At 50.8% G+C, this 17283-nt stretch overlaps 1 protein-coding gene across 1 annotated transcript; it reads left to right on the top strand.

Moving 5' to 3' along the window:
* Positions 1 to 3168: 3168 nt before the first annotated feature.
* ANKRD33 (ankyrin repeat domain 33) lies at positions 3169 to 5836 on the top strand. Its single transcript, XM_050748798.1, is given in 6 exon segments — positions 3169 to 3232; positions 3485 to 3610; positions 3787 to 3927; positions 4838 to 4852; positions 4855 to 4899; positions 4994 to 5836. Coding segments are annotated over 5 exon segments (1044 nt in total). The 5' UTR covers positions 3169 to 3232; positions 3485 to 3489; the 3' UTR covers positions 5716 to 5836.
* Positions 5837 to 17283: the final 11447 nt, after the last annotated feature.

Consider the following 17283-nt stretch of genomic DNA (forward strand, 5'->3'; position numbering starts at 1 on the left):
AGCCTGACCAACATGGAGAAACCCCGTCTCTACTAAAAATACAAAATTAGCCTGGGTGGTGGTGCATACCTATAAACCCAGCTACTGGGGAGACTGAGGCAGGAGAATTGCTTGAACCCGGGAGGCGAAGGTTGTGGTGAGCCGAGATCCCACCATTGCACTCCAGCCTGGGCAACAAGAGCGAAACTCCATCTCAAAAGAGAGAGAGAGAGAGAGAGAGAGAGAGAAAGGGAAAGAAAGAAAGAAAGAAAGAAAGAAAGAAAGAAAGAAAGAAAGAAAGAAAGAAAGAAAGAAAGAAAGAAAGAAAGAAAGAAAGAAAGAAAGAAAGAAAATAAAGAAATCTGATCAGTTTAAAAAAGAAATAAAGGAATGGAGAAGCAGGCTTAGGTCCAGGAACAACTCCCAGCTTTGAGAGTCACATGATCTCTGCCTGTGATTGAGAAAACAACAGTCACTACTACAGGAAGCTGATGAATCAGGAAGCTGCTCACCAGAGCCTTGCTGCTGCTGCCATGACCTGTGATAGCAAAACGGATGTCCCATGCTATGTAGCTCTGTTCCAAATTTATATCTTGCACAAGAGCAGAGCCCAAACCACAGAGTCATAGCTCAAAGGAATCTGGGAAGTGTTGTGTAAGCTTTCCAACTTCTGCAGCGCAGAAGAAGCACTGAAAGGAGTTTTAGATTAATGTTGAGGAGCCCTTCTATTATGGACAACACACCACTGAGGTCAGCTTTTTGGTTACTAAAAACCAAATGCACATCCAACTGATACACTGCACCTAAAGCAACAAGGATGGAGCTTAAAAACACACTATTAAGTGAAAAAGAAAAAACTAACAGAATACATCCTATAGCACAATTTGTAACATGTTAGTTAAAAACACATACAAGCAGGGCATGGAGGCTCATGCCTGCAATCCCAGCACTTTGGGACACCAAGACAGGAGGATCACTTGATGCCAGGAGTTCGAGACCAGCCTGGGCAACAAAGTGAGATCCCCATCTCTACATACAAAAGTTAGACAGGTGTGGTGGCACACACCTGTGTGCCTCCGAGAAGCTCGTAACTTCTAGAGAGGCTGAGGTGGGAGAGTCGCTTAAGCCCAGGAGTTTGAGGCTGCAGTAAGCTATGATCATGCCACTCCACTCCAGCCCAGGTGACAGAGTAAGACCCTGTCTCTAAAAAGAAGAAAAAATTAAAAACACACAAATCAATACATATATTTTTCAATGAAATGTACATTTTCAAGGATATACAAGTGTAAGCTGGTAAAGGGTGGAGGAGAATGGGATGTGGGGATTAAGAATGAAAGAGAGAAACTAAATAAATTAAAACAAAATAAGAGAGAGGTCTTGTACAGTCTGATGATAGGAGTGATACCAATGGGGGAATATCATTGGCTCAATTTTCTACATCTGTGGACCAAAACCAATCCATCAAGCTTAATATGTGATATAAATATTAAAGAATATTTTGATAGCAGTTTATCATTGTATTAACAAATCATTTAATTTAAATATTTCATATTTAATTTATCACACTGAAACTATTAAGTTTAATACATCATAATTTCTGGCCAATCCCTTCCTCACTACTGCCTGCCGCACTTTGTGCCCTGACTGCCCACCTGCACTAGACACATAATGTCTGTACTCACAATTTTGTTTGTTTGTTTCGTTTTTTGAGAAAGAGTTTCGCTCTTGTTGCCCAGGCTGGAGTGCAATGATGCAATCTCGGCTCACTGCAACCTCTGCCTCCCGGGTTCAAGCGATTCTCCTGCCTTAGCCTCCCGAGTAGCTGGGATTACAAGTGCCCGCCACCACACCTAGCTAATTTTTGTATTTTTAGTAGAGACTGGGTTTGGCCATGTTAGCCAGGCTGGTCTTGAACTCCTGACCTCAGGTGATCCACCCGTCTTGTAATCTCAAAGTGCTGGGATTACAGGTGTGAGCCACCCCGCCTGGCCACAATTTTTTTTAAAGGGGGTCTTGCTCTGTTGCCCAGGCTGGAGTGCAGTGGCGCGACCTCAGTTCACTGCAGCCTCGACCTCCCAGGCTCAAGCAATCCTCCCACCTCAGCCTCCTAGTTGCTGGGATAACAAGCGTGGGCCACTGGGCCCAGCTCTATACTCATAATGTGACAATTATGTTTTTATTTTCCCAGAACCTCAAAAAATAAGTTCAGGTGACCCCTGGAGACCCCACCCCAGAGTCATTCTGAGAGTACCAACCCTATTTAATGAGATACCTGCATTCAACTCACACCCTCTCCCACAACCACTCCTTCAGCAAGTCGCACTTCACCCAGTGAGGAGGGGCTTTAGGCTGGGCCTGAAGAGCTGGGCTGAGACCCCACGAGGTTACATCTCCGCCGACGTCCCCAAGGCTGAGGGTGGGTGTGTCGGTCAGGAGGAGTGGTCTTTGTGAGCCCGCCCCGGCGGGGAGGAGCTGCCTGGCTCAGGCCTCGCCCACCCGGAGGATCTTGGGGCTGGTCTGGGTCAGCTCCCGAGATGTGACCACCCGCCCCACCGGGCCCTCCAATCCCTTCCTACCACTGCTTGATCCGGCTCAGCCAGGTGGTGTTTGCAGCAGCTCTTTCTGAAAGTCCAGCCATCTGTTACCTGCGTTGCTTCCTGGGGAGGGATAGTCCACCTCGGGGCATTCGGAGACCCGGTGATTGTGTTCCGCGGAGCCTGGGCTGTGCCCCGCGTTGACTGCCTCATAGATACCCTCCGAATCCCAAGTAAGAAAACAGGACGACCCTCTCTCCGTGAGTCTCACTGGGGTGCTGACCTAGAGTGAACCCTGCCTGCTTAGGGCTCCTGGCCCAGTGCTTGTCCTTTTTCAGGGTGGATGGGGCGAGATCCCTGCTGGGGTGAATGTTTTCCCTGGGAGGGGGCTGTGCACTTCACAGCTGCTGAGTCCCCTCCCTAGGATCCAGGGAGACACTCACTACTCCTCTCCATTCTGCGTTTTAGATGCCAGCTGCATGAGAGGGGGGACCCACCTTCTTGTCCCCTGCCTGGAAGAGAAAGAGCTGACATTGCACAAGAGAGGACTGGACATGTCTGAGGCACTGCCCTGCCCGGGCAAGGACACCTCCACCCCAGGCTGCAGGCTGGGGGCCCTGTATTGGGCCTGTGTCCACAATGATCCCACTCAACTCCAAGCCATACTGGATGGCGGGGTCTCCCCAGAGGAGGCCACCCAGGTGGACAACAATGGGAGGGTGAGATGTCCTGGCTTTCCAGGACAGCTGGGGGCATCTCTGCGTCCCCACCACACCGTCCTGGCCTGGCTTCCTGAGAGGGGTTCAGGGGCAATACCCCCCGCAGTCCTTAGGAGGAAGGGAATGGTTGAGGGTGGGTCTTTACAGGGGTTGGGGAAGACTCTGGGACAGATGTGGGTTTAGAGGGCACAAGGGGCCCTGGGGAGGCTCAGGGGGAAAGCAGGGGATCTGAGCTGCCCCTCCCTCAGACAGGCCTCATGGTCGCGTGCTACCGCGGCTTCCAGAGTATTGTGGCCCTGCTCAGTCAATGTCCTTTCCTTGATGTGAACCAGCAGGACAAAGGAGGAGACACGGCCCTCATGTTGGCTGCCCAAGCAGGTGTGAGGCTGCTATACCCCACTTCCGACAGCCCCCCTTTTGATGCAGACAGGGCCTCAGTCCCACCCTTGTTGCACGATGTTCTCCACCAGGCTCTGTCGTGCTGGGTGGAGGGTGGGTTGGCAGCTTCATCACCCCCTTTCCTGGGGACCAAGCTTGCCCTTGCTGCCCTGCAGGCCACGTGCCTCTGGTGAGTCTCCTGCTCAACTACTACGCCGGCCTGGACCTGGAACGCCGGGACCAGCGGGGGCTCACGGCGTTAATGAAGGCTGCCATGCGGAACCGCTGTGAGTGCGTGGCCACCCTCCTCATGGCAGGTGTGTGGGACCTGTACCGGGGTGTGTGGCCTCCAGTCCCTCCTCCAAGCCTGCCCACCAGACACTAAGTCAGCTGTGATTCTTTGCAGAGAGGAGAGAGGTGGAGATGGGGGATCAATCTAGTTCATCTTCCTAGAGGTGGGGAGCATGCTTTGGGCTTCGTACAATCAACCAAGTCCTGTTATTGATAGCTCAGACATTGCGTGCGGAGGTCCCAGGAAGGAAAGTGTGGGAGGGGAAACTAGCCCAGCTGGAAAACTTAACATGAGAAAAGGCTGGCACCTGGAACCAGCCCCTGTTCCTAGCTGAGTGGCTTCCCTCTCTCTGGGCCTCACCAGTATTGTGAGGGTGTTAGCTTTCCCTGGGATGACCTCCAACTCTGACAAGCCAGGCTTCCAGGGGACCCAGGCAAGAGTCGTCGAGGCCTGTGGCTCTGTGGGGTCGTTCAGGGGGAGGTGTGGTGAAGTCCACATTGTCCGTGGAGTTGTTTGGGGGCCCTTCTTCCCCGCAGTGGGGCTTTCCTCTGTTGGTCACTCTGGGGGATCCCTGCCTCCACTTTTCCCTTCCCCACCCACCTCAATGGGTTTGGAATGGAAAAGGAGTATAGGAAAAAGGAGGGCGCTCTACACCCTTTCCTTCACCTCAGAGTGACTGCTTCCCCACAACCCCAAGATAGGAGAGGGAGATGGTGAGAAAAGAAGAACCAGGAGAGGGAACCAGCTGACCATCCCCACCCACCTGCCCCAGAGGGTGCCGCTGAGGCCTCTGCCTGTCCTGGGCAGCTTGTACTCCTGCTCTGCCCAGCTCCTTGGACTGAGGAGATCCCTATTCTGCCCCAGGTGGAGCCCCACAATAGGTCTCTCTGAAGTCTTTTCCCCTCTCTGGACCTAAGTGTCTTAATCTTAAACAGCAGGTTGCAACACTGGCCTCCCGATTCCACCTTCAATGGGATGGGACTCCATGGCTTTGAATGTAACCCACATCAGTCTTGCTCCTAAAGAATCTGCCCTTCCGCAAATCACCAACCCCTATCCTGCCCCATGTCACCCCCTGTGCCCCTTCCCAGGTGCTGACCTGACAGCAGTGGACCCTGTTCGGGGCAAGACGGCCCTGGAATGGGCAGTGCTGACTGACAGTTTCGACACCGTGTGGAGGATTCGGCAGCTGCTGAGAAGGCCCCAAGTGGAGCAGCTTAGCCAGCACTACCAGCCCGAGTGGCCGGCCTTGTCCGGGCTCGTGGCTCAGGCCCAGGCCCAGGCCCAGGTTGCCCCTTCACTCCTAGAGCGGCTGCGGGCTACCTTGAGCCTCCCCTTTGCCCTGTCTCCTCAGGAGGGAGGTGTTCTGGACCACTTTGTGACTGCCACAACCAGCCTGGCCAGTCCCTTCGTCACCACTGCCTGCCACACTCTGTGCCCTGACCACCCACCTTCCCTGGGCACCCGAAGCAAGTCCGTGCCAGAGTTGCTAGGCACTGCCCCGCCCCCTCCTCTGGTTCCCCAGTCCCCACCAGAGAGTCCCCAGAGTTCCCCGTGGGTCTTTGTCCCCTACCAGAGCCCTCAGGGCATATTGAGCAAGTGCCTTCAGTGGCTACAGCCCAGGGATAGCACCAGCCCCAGGCCCCAAGTCCCCAAGATCCTCCTCTCCAAGGCATCCTCATCACCCCCCCGGTGCTGGCCAAAGCCCAGTCCTGCGGGACATCAAAGTCTGGCCCTTCCTCTCTGGCGATACCAGGAGCTCAGGATAGAGAAGAGGAAACAGGAGGAAGAGGCCAGAATGGCACAGAAGTAGGGGAAGATGGGATAGGACAGGCTGGGAACAGGTAATCAGGCCCCTCCCCGGGCTTCTTTCCCCTCCGGAGTGTCTCCGGCCTCCCCATCCTACTCTGCCTAAGTAAATCTGCTCTCAACCTTTATACATACAAGGTCATTCATTCCAGCATTGTTTGCAAGAGTGAAAGAGTGGAAACACCCGAAGTGTCCATCAGTAAGGGACTGGCTAGATTGGTTATGGATGTAATTGCTGTCTACCCTTACAGTGCATACGCTACAGTGTTTCCAAAATAAGACTAAGGAGGCTGTTTATATTCTGATACGAAACTACCATCAAGATATATAAAGTAAAAATAACTAAGGAGTGGAACAGTGTATACGGCATATTATTATTTGCCAAAGTAAAATTTTCACGAAGATAAACATGACTAAGACAAATATATAGTGAGTACCAAGATTTATTTAACTACTTAATGAGTGAATCAGCAGGATGGATCAAAAAAAGAAATGAAAAGCCATTATTGACAATCAGTGAAAAAATGAATGCTGGAATAAGATTGCAAAAAGTTAATTCACACCTGGCAATAAAGCCATAACCATTTTTATTTTTTTCTACTAGACCACAATAATTTGCCACTTATCAATCTTTAACAGGTTAATCTGTCCTTCTAGAGAGCCGGGGTCCTTATCAAGAGTAAATATTAATAGCATGTCAAACAAAGTTAACTTCCCCTAGCTGACCCATAGGTGGGGTTATTAGCCAATGATCTAAAATATCTTTGAAAGGGCACTAGCTTTTTTTTTTTTTTTTTTTTTTTGGCCTTTTTTACAGGTTTTGGATATTTTTCTCAGCACTTTTGTTATGTAAATATATTTGCTTGTATGTTTATAATAATGATAGCAACTACTTAGAAGGTGCTTACTATTTATAGTAACACATTTAACCCTCCCAGTAATCCTGAGGATTTTATTTTTGAGGACATGAGGCACAGAGAAGCTAAGGAACTGCCTAGTCCCACAGCTAGACACTGGCAGAACTCAAGATTGCGATCTAGCCATCCAGTGTGGCCTCCAGGCTTTTAATGCTAACCCCCAATGTGGTACTGGAGCATCCCTGGAAAGAACACAGTAGTGTTCTCCAGAAAAGGACTAAACAGATTTATTCACCTTTCTTTACTTTTTTTTTTTTTTTTTTTTTTTTTTTTTTGAGACAGAGTTTTACTCTTGTTGCCCAGGCTGGAGTGCAGTGGCGTGATCTCGGCTCACTGTAACCTCCACCTTCTGGATTCAAACGATTCTCCTGCCTCAGCCTCTTGTGTAGCTGGGATTACAGCCGTGCACCACCATGCCCGGCTAATTTGTGTGTTTTTAGTAGAGACAGGGTTTCACCATGTTGATCAGGCTGGCCTCGAACTCCTGACCTTAAGCGATCTGCCTGCCTTGACCTCCCAAAATGCTGGAATTACAGGGGTGAGCCACCGCGCCTAGCCCTAATATCCCTTTTCTATCCCAGGATTCTATCCACAATCCCGTGTTACATTTCGTCATCACATTCCCCAGAATCCTCTTGACTGTGACAGTTTCTCAGATTTCCCTTGTTTCTCATGATCTTGACAGTTTTGAGTCGTTTTGGTCATGTATTTTGTGCATGTCTCTCAATTGAGGTTTGTCTGATTTTTTGCTGGGGTGTGTGTGTGTGTGTGTTTGTGTATGTTTGATAGAGATGGGTTTTTTTTTTTTTTTTTTTTTTTTTTTTTTTTTTGAGACAGAGTCTCGCTCTGTCGCCCGGACTGGAGTGCAGTGGCCGGATCTCAGCTCACTGCAAGCCCCGCCTCCTGGGTTTACGCCATTCTTCTGCCTCAGCCTCCCGAGTAGCTGGGACTACAGGCGCCCGCCACCTCGCCCGGCTAGTTTTTTGTATTTTTTAGTAGAGACGGGGTTTCACCGTGTTAGCCAGGATGGTCTCGATCTCCTGACCTCGTGATCCGCCCGTCTCGGCCTCCCAAAGTGCTGGGATTACAGGCTTAGGCCACCGCGCCCGGCGGAGATGGGGTTTTACCACGTTGCCCAGGCTAGTCTCGATCTCCTGAGCTCAAGTGATCCGCCTGCCTTGGCCTCTCAAAGTGCTGGGATTACAGGTGTAAGCCACCACGCCTGGCCTGTCGCATGTTTTTCCTATGATTAACGTAAGACTGGGTCTTTGGGTTTTCAGAAGGGAAGATTCCAAACAGAGGTAATGTTTTTCTCACATGATGTCAAGGGAGGCATATACTGTGAACATGACTTACCACTTGATATCGACCTCAATCACCTGGCTCATGTAGTTTGTCGGTTTTCTCCACTGTAAAGTTCCTTTTTCCCCCCTCTCTGCACTGTCGTCTTTGGAAGGAAGTCTTATACAAAGTCCACACTAACGGAGTAGGGAGTTATACACCATCTCCTTGAGGGTAGAGTATCTAGATAAATTACGTGGAATTCTGCACAGAGCGTTTTGACTTTCTAATTATGTCTACCAAATTTTGAAACATTAAAAAATAACTCCACTCTTTGAATAGGGAAAATACACAACCCCCCCACCCCCGACACACACACACACACACACACACACACACACACACACTGAGATGAAAATGACTAATAGGGTCAGATGATACATGATTTCTCCCAGAAGAGCTCTGAAGGCCACTCTGGTGGACTGGAAGGGTTTCAAGGGTAACTCTGCTGTCTGCCACCTGTTTGATCCTGAATAAGGCACTTAAATTTCTCTTGACTCGGCTTTCACGTCTGTTAAATGGAGAAAATGGAAAGATCCACTATGGGAAGGATCCACTAGCTAGTATGGGTGAAACAGTTCCATAAACTGTAAAGTACTATTAAGAGGTGAGGTATTAAGGAAAAACCCCAGGGAAGTGAATTGGATTAAACTGCTTCAGGGCCTCCAGGATGGAGCTAGAATTCTTTCCTCCCCACCCACTGCTGAAATCATGACATAGGAAGCCAGCCTTGGCATTGGACATCATAGACAGAGAAAGAAGCTACATCGATAGTCGTGGAACAGCATCGTGGCAAAATGCCTCCCTGGGAGTTGGCCTGTGACCTTGGACAAGTTACTTACACTTTCTGAGCCTCACAGGTGTCATGTGCAGAATAGAGGTAAGAGTAACATGTTCATCATAGGGCTGTTATAAGAATTGAATGAGATGACACAGCACTTGGCCTTATCTATATCTATATCTAGATATATATACCTGGCCTTATCTATATCTATATCTGTATCTATTTTTTTTTTTTTTTTTGAGACAGGGTCTTGTTCTGCTGCTCAGGCTGGAGTGCAAAGTTGTGATCATGGCTCACTGAAGCCTTGAACTCCTGAGCTCAAAGAATCCGCCTGCCTCAGCCTCCCGAGTAGCTGGGACTATAAGCATGTACCACCATACCTGGATAGCTTTTTAATTTTTTTTTTTTGTAGAGATAAATTCTCACTATGTTGCCAAGGCTGGTTTTGAACTCCTGGGCTCAAGCGATCCTCCCACCTCAGCCTTCCAAAGTGCTGGGATTATAGTTGTGAGCCACCACGCCTAGCCCATTTTCCCTTCCTTCCTTCCTTCCTTCCTTCTTTCTTTCTTTTTCTTTTTCTTTTTTTTTTTTTTTTTTTTGTTTGTTTTTGAGATGGAGTCTCATCTCTATCACCCAGGCTGGAGTACAGTGGCTTGATCTCAGCTCACTGCAACCTCCACCTCCCGGGTAGCTGGGATTACAGGTGTGCGCCATCGCACCTGGCTAATTTTTGTATTTGTAGTAGAGACAGGGTTTCACCATGTTGGCCTGGCTGGTCTTGAACTCCTGACCTCAGGTGATCCACCTGCCTCAACCTCCCAAAGTGCTGGGATTACAGGCGTGAGCCACCACGCCCGGCCTCCATGTTCTTATTTAATCTGCACAGCCTTCCTATTTTGCGGCGGAGGAAATTGAGGCTATAAAGGTTAGGCAACTTGCTCAATGTCACCAGTTGGTAAGTGGCAAAGCTGTGCTTGGAGCTCAAGTCTGTGAGATTCCAAAGCCTGCGCTCATTCCACTGCAGCAGGTGGCATCTGCTTACAGCCAGGGAGGATTAAACTTTGAGCCTCTGATTCTTTGAGCCTCTCCCTCCACCTCCAACCTGCTCAGGGGCGACTACTGTACCTTCAAGGGCAGGGAACTAGCCCTCTGTGGTTCTCTTGGCCCCTCTGTTCTGGCCGGGGTGCATCTGGTGGAACCCACAGTAATGCCTGGGTTCCAGGTTGGAGCATGTTTTCCAGCAGAGGGAGCCTCTCTGCCTTGGAGAAGACCCACCCCTCCAATCCCTGGCCATCTCCAGGGCAGTTAGAGTCCCCAGACTTCACTCTAGCAACTCCCCCTCTCAGGCCAAGCCATTTCTCTCTAATCCTCTAATAGCTCCTAACAATAGCCTTCTCTCCTCCATCCCTTCAGGCTGATCAGAGGGAGAGAAGCCTCAAGGCCTGGAGTTGCTCTGGCCTGTGCCTCCCAAGTCAACCTCTCCTCTAACATCCCTGCCTCCCCCTCGTCACAGCTCCTGAGGCTTTCGAACTCAGTTCCTGTCAGCAGAGGCCAAGAAATCCACGGTGAGGTCCCTGGCTATGCAGAATGCAGGCACCGCAAAGCCTTTGGAGTCAGACAGACCTGGGTTTCAGTCCTGGCTCTGCCTCTCCCAACCTGAGTCACCTCGTGTGTAGCATCAGATGAGACCATAATCGCTGCCGCCCAGGGCTGTCTGTAGCCCGAGCAGTGAGGGGTATGAGAGGCACCGCCTGGCACATGGTCAGGGCATGGTGGGTCAACAGCAGCCTGGGATTGTACCTGAGCAGCAGGTGGGGAGGGAACAGCCCAGGGTGCAGCTCCGTGGAGGAGGCTGGTGGATGTGCCCTTGGGGCCGCATGGCCTGCCCTGTGATTCTAGGATACTATTCTGGTGGCCCAGGAAATGAAAACACACGTCTCCCCCACCCTAGGCCCACTCCCAGCCCACCTCGTCACCACATGCTGGCGGCTGGAGGAGCTGCTCCCGGAGTGTGTACATGTCCTCCCTCCACCTGGCAGGCAGAGGGCTCCTATATGTGGGACTGCAGAGTTGGCTTTCCCGACACACACTGGGATGTCAGCCAGGCTTGTGGGGACTGCTGGGGAACCCTACTCACTCCCGTGTGGGCAGGGACCATGTCTGTGTCCCTAGCCCCTGGCTCAGCATGGGACCCATCCCAGGCTCAAAACATGTGCATAGGGAAGACCCTTGTTCAGGCTCCTCTAAGGTTCTGGATGCTCAGAGGGGCCTTTATCATCTCCCTCCTTCTCTCAGGGGCCGCTCTTATCCATGGACTGGCAGTGGGCATTCCAGGGCATGCCCCAGGAAGCCCCTTGCCAGAAAAAGGCAAGGGAGTACATATATGTAGGGAGGACAGAGGACAGCTGGGGACTCACTGGTCTGTGTCCTCTTTTCTTCATACTGGGGAACCTGGACAGGATGCCCCCTCTCCAGCAGTCACACTTTCCAAATGGTTGGGGCCACACATGCATCTCCCACCACATCAACTACCAAGCCAGCCACACCCTTACCCTGGACCCTGGCCTGTCTGGACCTTCCCCCTATCAGATCTCAGCTGGTCACACTGAGAGAGACCTAACTGGCCACAGCTCACACAGAAGTTTACACCTGCTCTTCTCTCACCTTTCCTTCAGGGAGACCTTTTCATTGCTGAGGAAAATACCCAGATCTGAAGGAGAGGGCTTGAGGACAAGGTTTAGGCCCTCCTCAACACCCCCGCTCCTGCCAACGTCTACTCCAGCAGGTTAGACAGACACATGCAGACAAGCCGTCAGCAAGGGGCTTACAGGCTCGGACATCTGCACAACCCATTGGTCCGCAAACACCCAGCTGCACGTAGCGGGGCCTCGCATGCAGGCACACATATATACACTTGGTCACACAGGTGCACAAACACTCATTGACCAGGAAAAAATAAAAACAGCCCCCTTTTCCCTAGATTCCTGGCCCATGCCCTGCTCTGCCCTGTCTGCCCCACAACACTGCATCCATTGCCCCAGCCATTCAGCACCGAAAATTGCCTGTGTGACGGGTTGGAGTTTCATGGTCCAGCTATCGGAGCAGGAGTTGGGGTGCTAGGGGGGCCCAGGCCCTGCCCTTAAGTCCTCCCTTCAGAATTTGGCGTCCTCCTTAACTGTGAAGGGCCCTGATGCCTCCAAAGGAAAGGAGAGCTGTGACAGGTCTAAACCTCACTCCTTCTTTGTTCCTATTTACTCCAGACCCACCTTGGATACCCCAACCCCTATTTCCTACATCCATGCCAGTGCCCTGCTTTTGGGGGAAAAGGGGCAGAGGCCTGTGGATTTGGGGGTCCTGGAAATAAGCACTCACCTGAGGGCCCTCAGTCCCAGGCCCTCTGGTCCTGGGAAGGGCAGAGCCTGGGCACGGATGCTGGAGGGGTGGGAACGGGGCAGGATTTATGGCATTTCCCCTCCAGCTGGAAACAAAGGCAGATTCCTGTGTCCAGCATGAGCAATCCGGTCCCACCCGCCGGAGTGGCTGGAGTTGAAGGAAATCCCGCTGGCTCTGACCTCTCCCAGACGTGCAGCCCCTCTTCCAAACATTCTCTCCCAGCCGGGGCCATTACCTACTCTTAGATGCTGGGGACCTTTTCTGGTCCACACTGGGGATGGTCACCTTAATACCTCAAACTCTCTCCCCAGGCAGTAAGGGTTCTCTCAACACCACCCAAGAGCCTGCCAGGCTCCCACCCCCTTGCCAGTCAACTCTGCCCTTCCTCATCCAAGCAAACTCAGGCCTTGCTGTTCATTGGAGTGGGGAAGTCTTGATGCCTCCAGGAACTCCTATGCCATCTGGAATGCTCAGCACAGCCGTCAGAGCATCTCCACCTTCAGGAGTTTCAGCTGAACGCCCCCCATAACAAGATGGTTCACCTTAGGTGATTGATATGTCTTCCCTCATTGCAGCTCAGGGAAGCGCAAGGTGCCACTATCCTCAATCAGTACAGTCAAGAGATACTTTCTAATGCCGTAAATAGGAACTAGAGGTTGGGGTATATTACTTAAATTTATAAAATTATAATATAGGCTGGGCGTGGTGGCTCACACCTGTAATCCCTGCACTTTGGGAGGCCGAGGTGGGCGGATCACGAGGTCAGGCGATCGAGACCATCCTGGCTAACACAGTGAAACCCCGTCTCTACTAAAAATACAAAAAATTTGCTGGGCGTGGTGGCGTGCACCTATAGTACCAGCTACTTGGGAGGCTGAGGCAGGAGAATGGCATGAACCCAGGAGGCACAGCTTGCAGTGAGCCAAGATCGCGCCACTGCAATCCAGCCTGGGCGACAGAGCGAGACTCTGTCTCAAAATAAATAAATAAATAAATAAATAAATAAATAAAATATAATGATCAATAATTAGAGGGAGAGGAGGCCAAGGTGGGAGGATCACTTAAGCCCAGGAATTCAAGACCAGCTGGGCAACATAGCAACACCTCATCTCCACAAATAATTAAAAAATTAGCTGGGCATGGTGGTGCATGCCCGTAGTCCCAGCTACTTGGGAGGCTGAGGTGGGAGGATCACTTGAGCCAGGGAGTTTGAGGCTGCAGTGAGCCAGGACCTCGCCACTGCACTCCATCCTGGATGACAGAATACACAGTGAGACCCCGTCTCCAAAAAAAAAAAAAAAAAAAAAAAAAAATTAGAGAGAACCTAAACGGCCTAAATCCTGAACCTTTTAAATCTAGAGACAGCAGTGTACACATATTACTGAGGGTTTGTTCAGGTAAATGTCAAAAAAACTAGTATCTGGAAATTTGAGACAAGGATTGGCCCTAGCAACGCGGTCTGGGGATGGGTACGGTTGCTTCTCATTATAAACTCTTCTGCAAAGTTGTATTTATTTTACTCTAAACTTATCTGGGATTCTTTCAATTTTTTTCAAAATGTCTGTCTCCTCCTTTGCAGCCTCTTCGGGGGCTATATTCATCTGTATCATAACCTCTCATGTAGCCAGTAGTAGAAAGAGCAATATGTATTATTCGTCTTTGAGCAGACAAGGAAATAGAGGCTCCTCCACTGTGTACGGCCAAGCCTCAGGTCTCCTGACTCCTGGTTCAGCGCCCTTCCTCCTAGCCCACACCTCTGCCCCCTCCCTCCACAGAAACCAGTGTCCCTGTGGGTTTTACAGTCGGCTGGTTGAGGGCTTTTGCTCATAGTTTGCCTAGTTTGAGAATGTGGTAGAGAAGGAATTATCAATCTTTTCCTACAGGAATGAAAACAGGCTCACACACAGGTGTTCCAACTCCAAGTCTGAGCTCTTTCCACTAACTCTCCTCTTCCTCAGTGCTGAGGCCAATTTGGAGGGTGACAGTTAAAGCCTATAGGAAGCCTGCAGGGAAGGGCAACGCGGAGCTCACTGAACTGCCGGGCAGGCAGCGCTGAAACAGCTTCTCCACAGAGACCAGGCTTCAGGCCCACCCACCTCCATGCCATCATGTGGGCACCGTCCAACCTTAAGACTCTGCTACCCTGATGTGGCATCCCTTCCTCAAGAGGTTCCATCCTGAGAAGAGTCATCCTAAGGGCGGGGGTGGGAGGGGAGTGGACAAGCCCATGGGGAGATCTGGAAGAGCTGGAGAGGAAGAGGAAGATGACTTGGCGGCTCAAAGTCTGGGAATCTGCCAGCCTCTTCCTGAGTTGCCGGGCAGAGCTCTGGCTACCCCCATCCTCCCCAAACTAGGCACCAGCCAAACTGTCTTTTTTACCTGAGTTCTAGTGACCGGTTCTGGGACCAGCTAGTATTCCCGAATCTTAGAGCCAAAAGAGAGCATGTAAGACAGGCAAGGACCTTCAGGATTGTCTGGTCGAAACCCCTCAGTGTACAGAGGAGGAAACTGAGGCCCAGATAAATGATTCAGGCTTGGAACCCAGGCCCCATGTCTCACGGTTTATGTTCTTTCAGGACACAATCATGCTTTCTGCCCTGAGCTGAAGAAGACCTAGAGAGGTCATTTCTTCTCCCTTTTCCTCCAGGCAAAACCCAGACTCCATTTGCCCACAAAATTGATCATCTCCCCTATGTGTTGAATAGATGGATAAATGGAATTTACAGACATCTGTCCCACTTCTCCCCTAAAGGAGACCCACAGTTCTTCCTCCTTGGGTACCCTGATCTACTGTTTTCATGTTTCTTTTGTTTAAAAAATCCCTAGGTTGGCTGGGTGTGGTGGCTTACACCTGTAATCCCAGCACTTTGGGAGGCCGAGGCGGGTGGATCACTTGAGGTCAGGAGTTCGAGACCAGTCTGGCCAACATCGTGAAACCCCATCTCTACTAAAAATACCAAAAAATTAGCCAGGCCTGGTGGCTCATGCCTGTAATCCCAGCTATTTGGGAGGCTGAGGGAGGAAAATTGCTTGAACCTGGGAGGCCAAGGTTGCATTGAGCGGTGATCGTGCCACTGTACTCCAGCCTCCAGCCTGGGCAACAGAGCAAGACTCTGTCTCAAAAACCAAAAAAAAAAAAAAAGAAAAAAGAAAAAAGAAAAGAAAAAATCCCTAGCTTGTCTGATAGAATTCTCCCACCCTGCAATTTCAGTGGAGCAAAGCCCATCTCATGCCCTGCTAGTTTTCCTCCCTTGTTGTTTCTCCTTACCCTTCCTGGTGCAGAACCAGCTATATAATTTGTGAGGCCCAGCGCTGAATGAAAATGCTGAACCCTTTGTTCAAACATCATTAAGAATAGCATTAAGAGGTGGCTCAGCGCGCAGGCTCCAGTGGCAGCAAGTTCGAACCCCGCTCCTGCTCCGCTTTGGTTCTCGCTCCTCCGGCCCTTGGGCCTCAAAATACCAGTCCCCGGCAGTTCGTTGGGCATTGCACTCTCCCCGCCACCAGCATGCCGGTGACCGCGAAGGATCTGGCAGAGGACGCGCCATGGAAGAAGATCCAGCAGAACACTTTCACATGCTGGTGCAAGGAGCACCTCAAATGTGTGAACAAATGCATTGGCACTGACCTGAGCGACGGGCTGTGGCCCATCACGCTGCTCGAGGTGCTCAGCCAAAGCACATGTACCTCAAGTACCATCAGCGGTCCACCTTTCGCCAGATGCAGCTGGAGAACCTGTCCATGGCGCTCGTGTTCCTGGACCAGGAGAGCATCAAGCTCGCGTCCATCGACAGCAAAGCCATTGTGGATGGGAACCTGAAGCTCATCTTGGGTCTGGTGTGGACGCTGATCCTCCACTACTCCATTTCCATGCCTGTGTGCGAGGATGAAGGGGATAATGATACCAAGAAGCAGATGCCAAAGCAGAGGCTGCTGGGGTGGATTCAGAACAAGATCCCCTACTTGCCCATCACCAACTTTAACCAGAACTGGCAAGACAGCAAAGTCCTGAGAGCCCTGGTAGACAGCTGTGCTCCAGGTCTGTGCCCAGAATGGGAATCCTGAGACCCACAGAAGCCTGTGGATAAATCAGGAGAAACCATGCAGCAGGCAGACGATGGCTGGGTGTCCCACAGGTCACCACTCCTGAAGAAATCATTCACCCGGATGTGGATGAACACTCAGTTATGACTTACCTGTCCCAGTTCCCCAAAGCCAAGCGCAAGCCAGGGGCTCCTCTCAAACCCAAACTTAACCCGAAGAAAGCCAGGGACTATGGCAGAGAATTGGAGCCAAAGAAGCAGACAACCTGAAAATGCCAGTGGGCACAAACATAGAAAGTGCCAACAAAAGCTGCCCTCTCCAGCCAGAAGACCAGGAAAGAGCAGCCCAATGAGGCAGAAAACTTTTAAACAATCGCTGCTCTACTCCAGCGCCACACCACAGAAAAAACTATGCAGTCCCGCACTTACACCCGCAAAGGTGAAAGGGGAGCCTAGACTTTGACCACAGTCTAGTAATAAGGAAGCCACTCCCCAGGAAGGTGTCAGTAGAGGCCATGGGGGAGCAGTAATGAGGCACTCCTACTCCCTCCAGCAGAACTGCCACTCCCACATGCCAGTAATGAGCATCAGTAGAGGTTGAAAGGAGAACCTAGGCTTCTTCCCCCACTGTAACGAGATGTGTACCCTCTCCTCCCCTGCCAGCATGGTATCATAAAACGCCAGCTATAACAGAACAGTTACAGAAGGCTCAGAGTTTCATTACATGATACCCCAAATATCCAGTTTCAAAAAAAAAAAAATCACTTGTCATACCAAGAACCAGAAAGATCTCAAACCGAATGAAAAAGACAGTTGATGCCAACACTGAGATGATAGAGATGTTAGAATCATATGACAAAAATTTTAAAGTGGTCATTAAACAAAGGTTTCAGTAGCTGGGCGTGGTGGCTCATGCTTGTGATCCCAGCACTTTGGGAGGCTGGGGCGGGTGGATCACCTGAGGAAAGGAGTTTGAGACCGGCCTGGCCGACATGATGAAACCCCATCTTTAGTAAAAAATGCAAAAAATTAGCCGGGCGTGGTGGTGGGTGCCTGTAATCCTGGCTGCTTGGGAGGCTGAGGCAGAAGAATCA

Source organism: Macaca thibetana, chromosome 11 (genome assembly GCF_024542745.1).
Source record: "Macaca thibetana thibetana isolate TM-01 chromosome 11, ASM2454274v1, whole genome shotgun sequence".
NCBI classification, from domain to species: Eukaryota; Metazoa; Chordata; class Mammalia; order Primates; family Cercopithecidae; genus Macaca; species Macaca thibetana.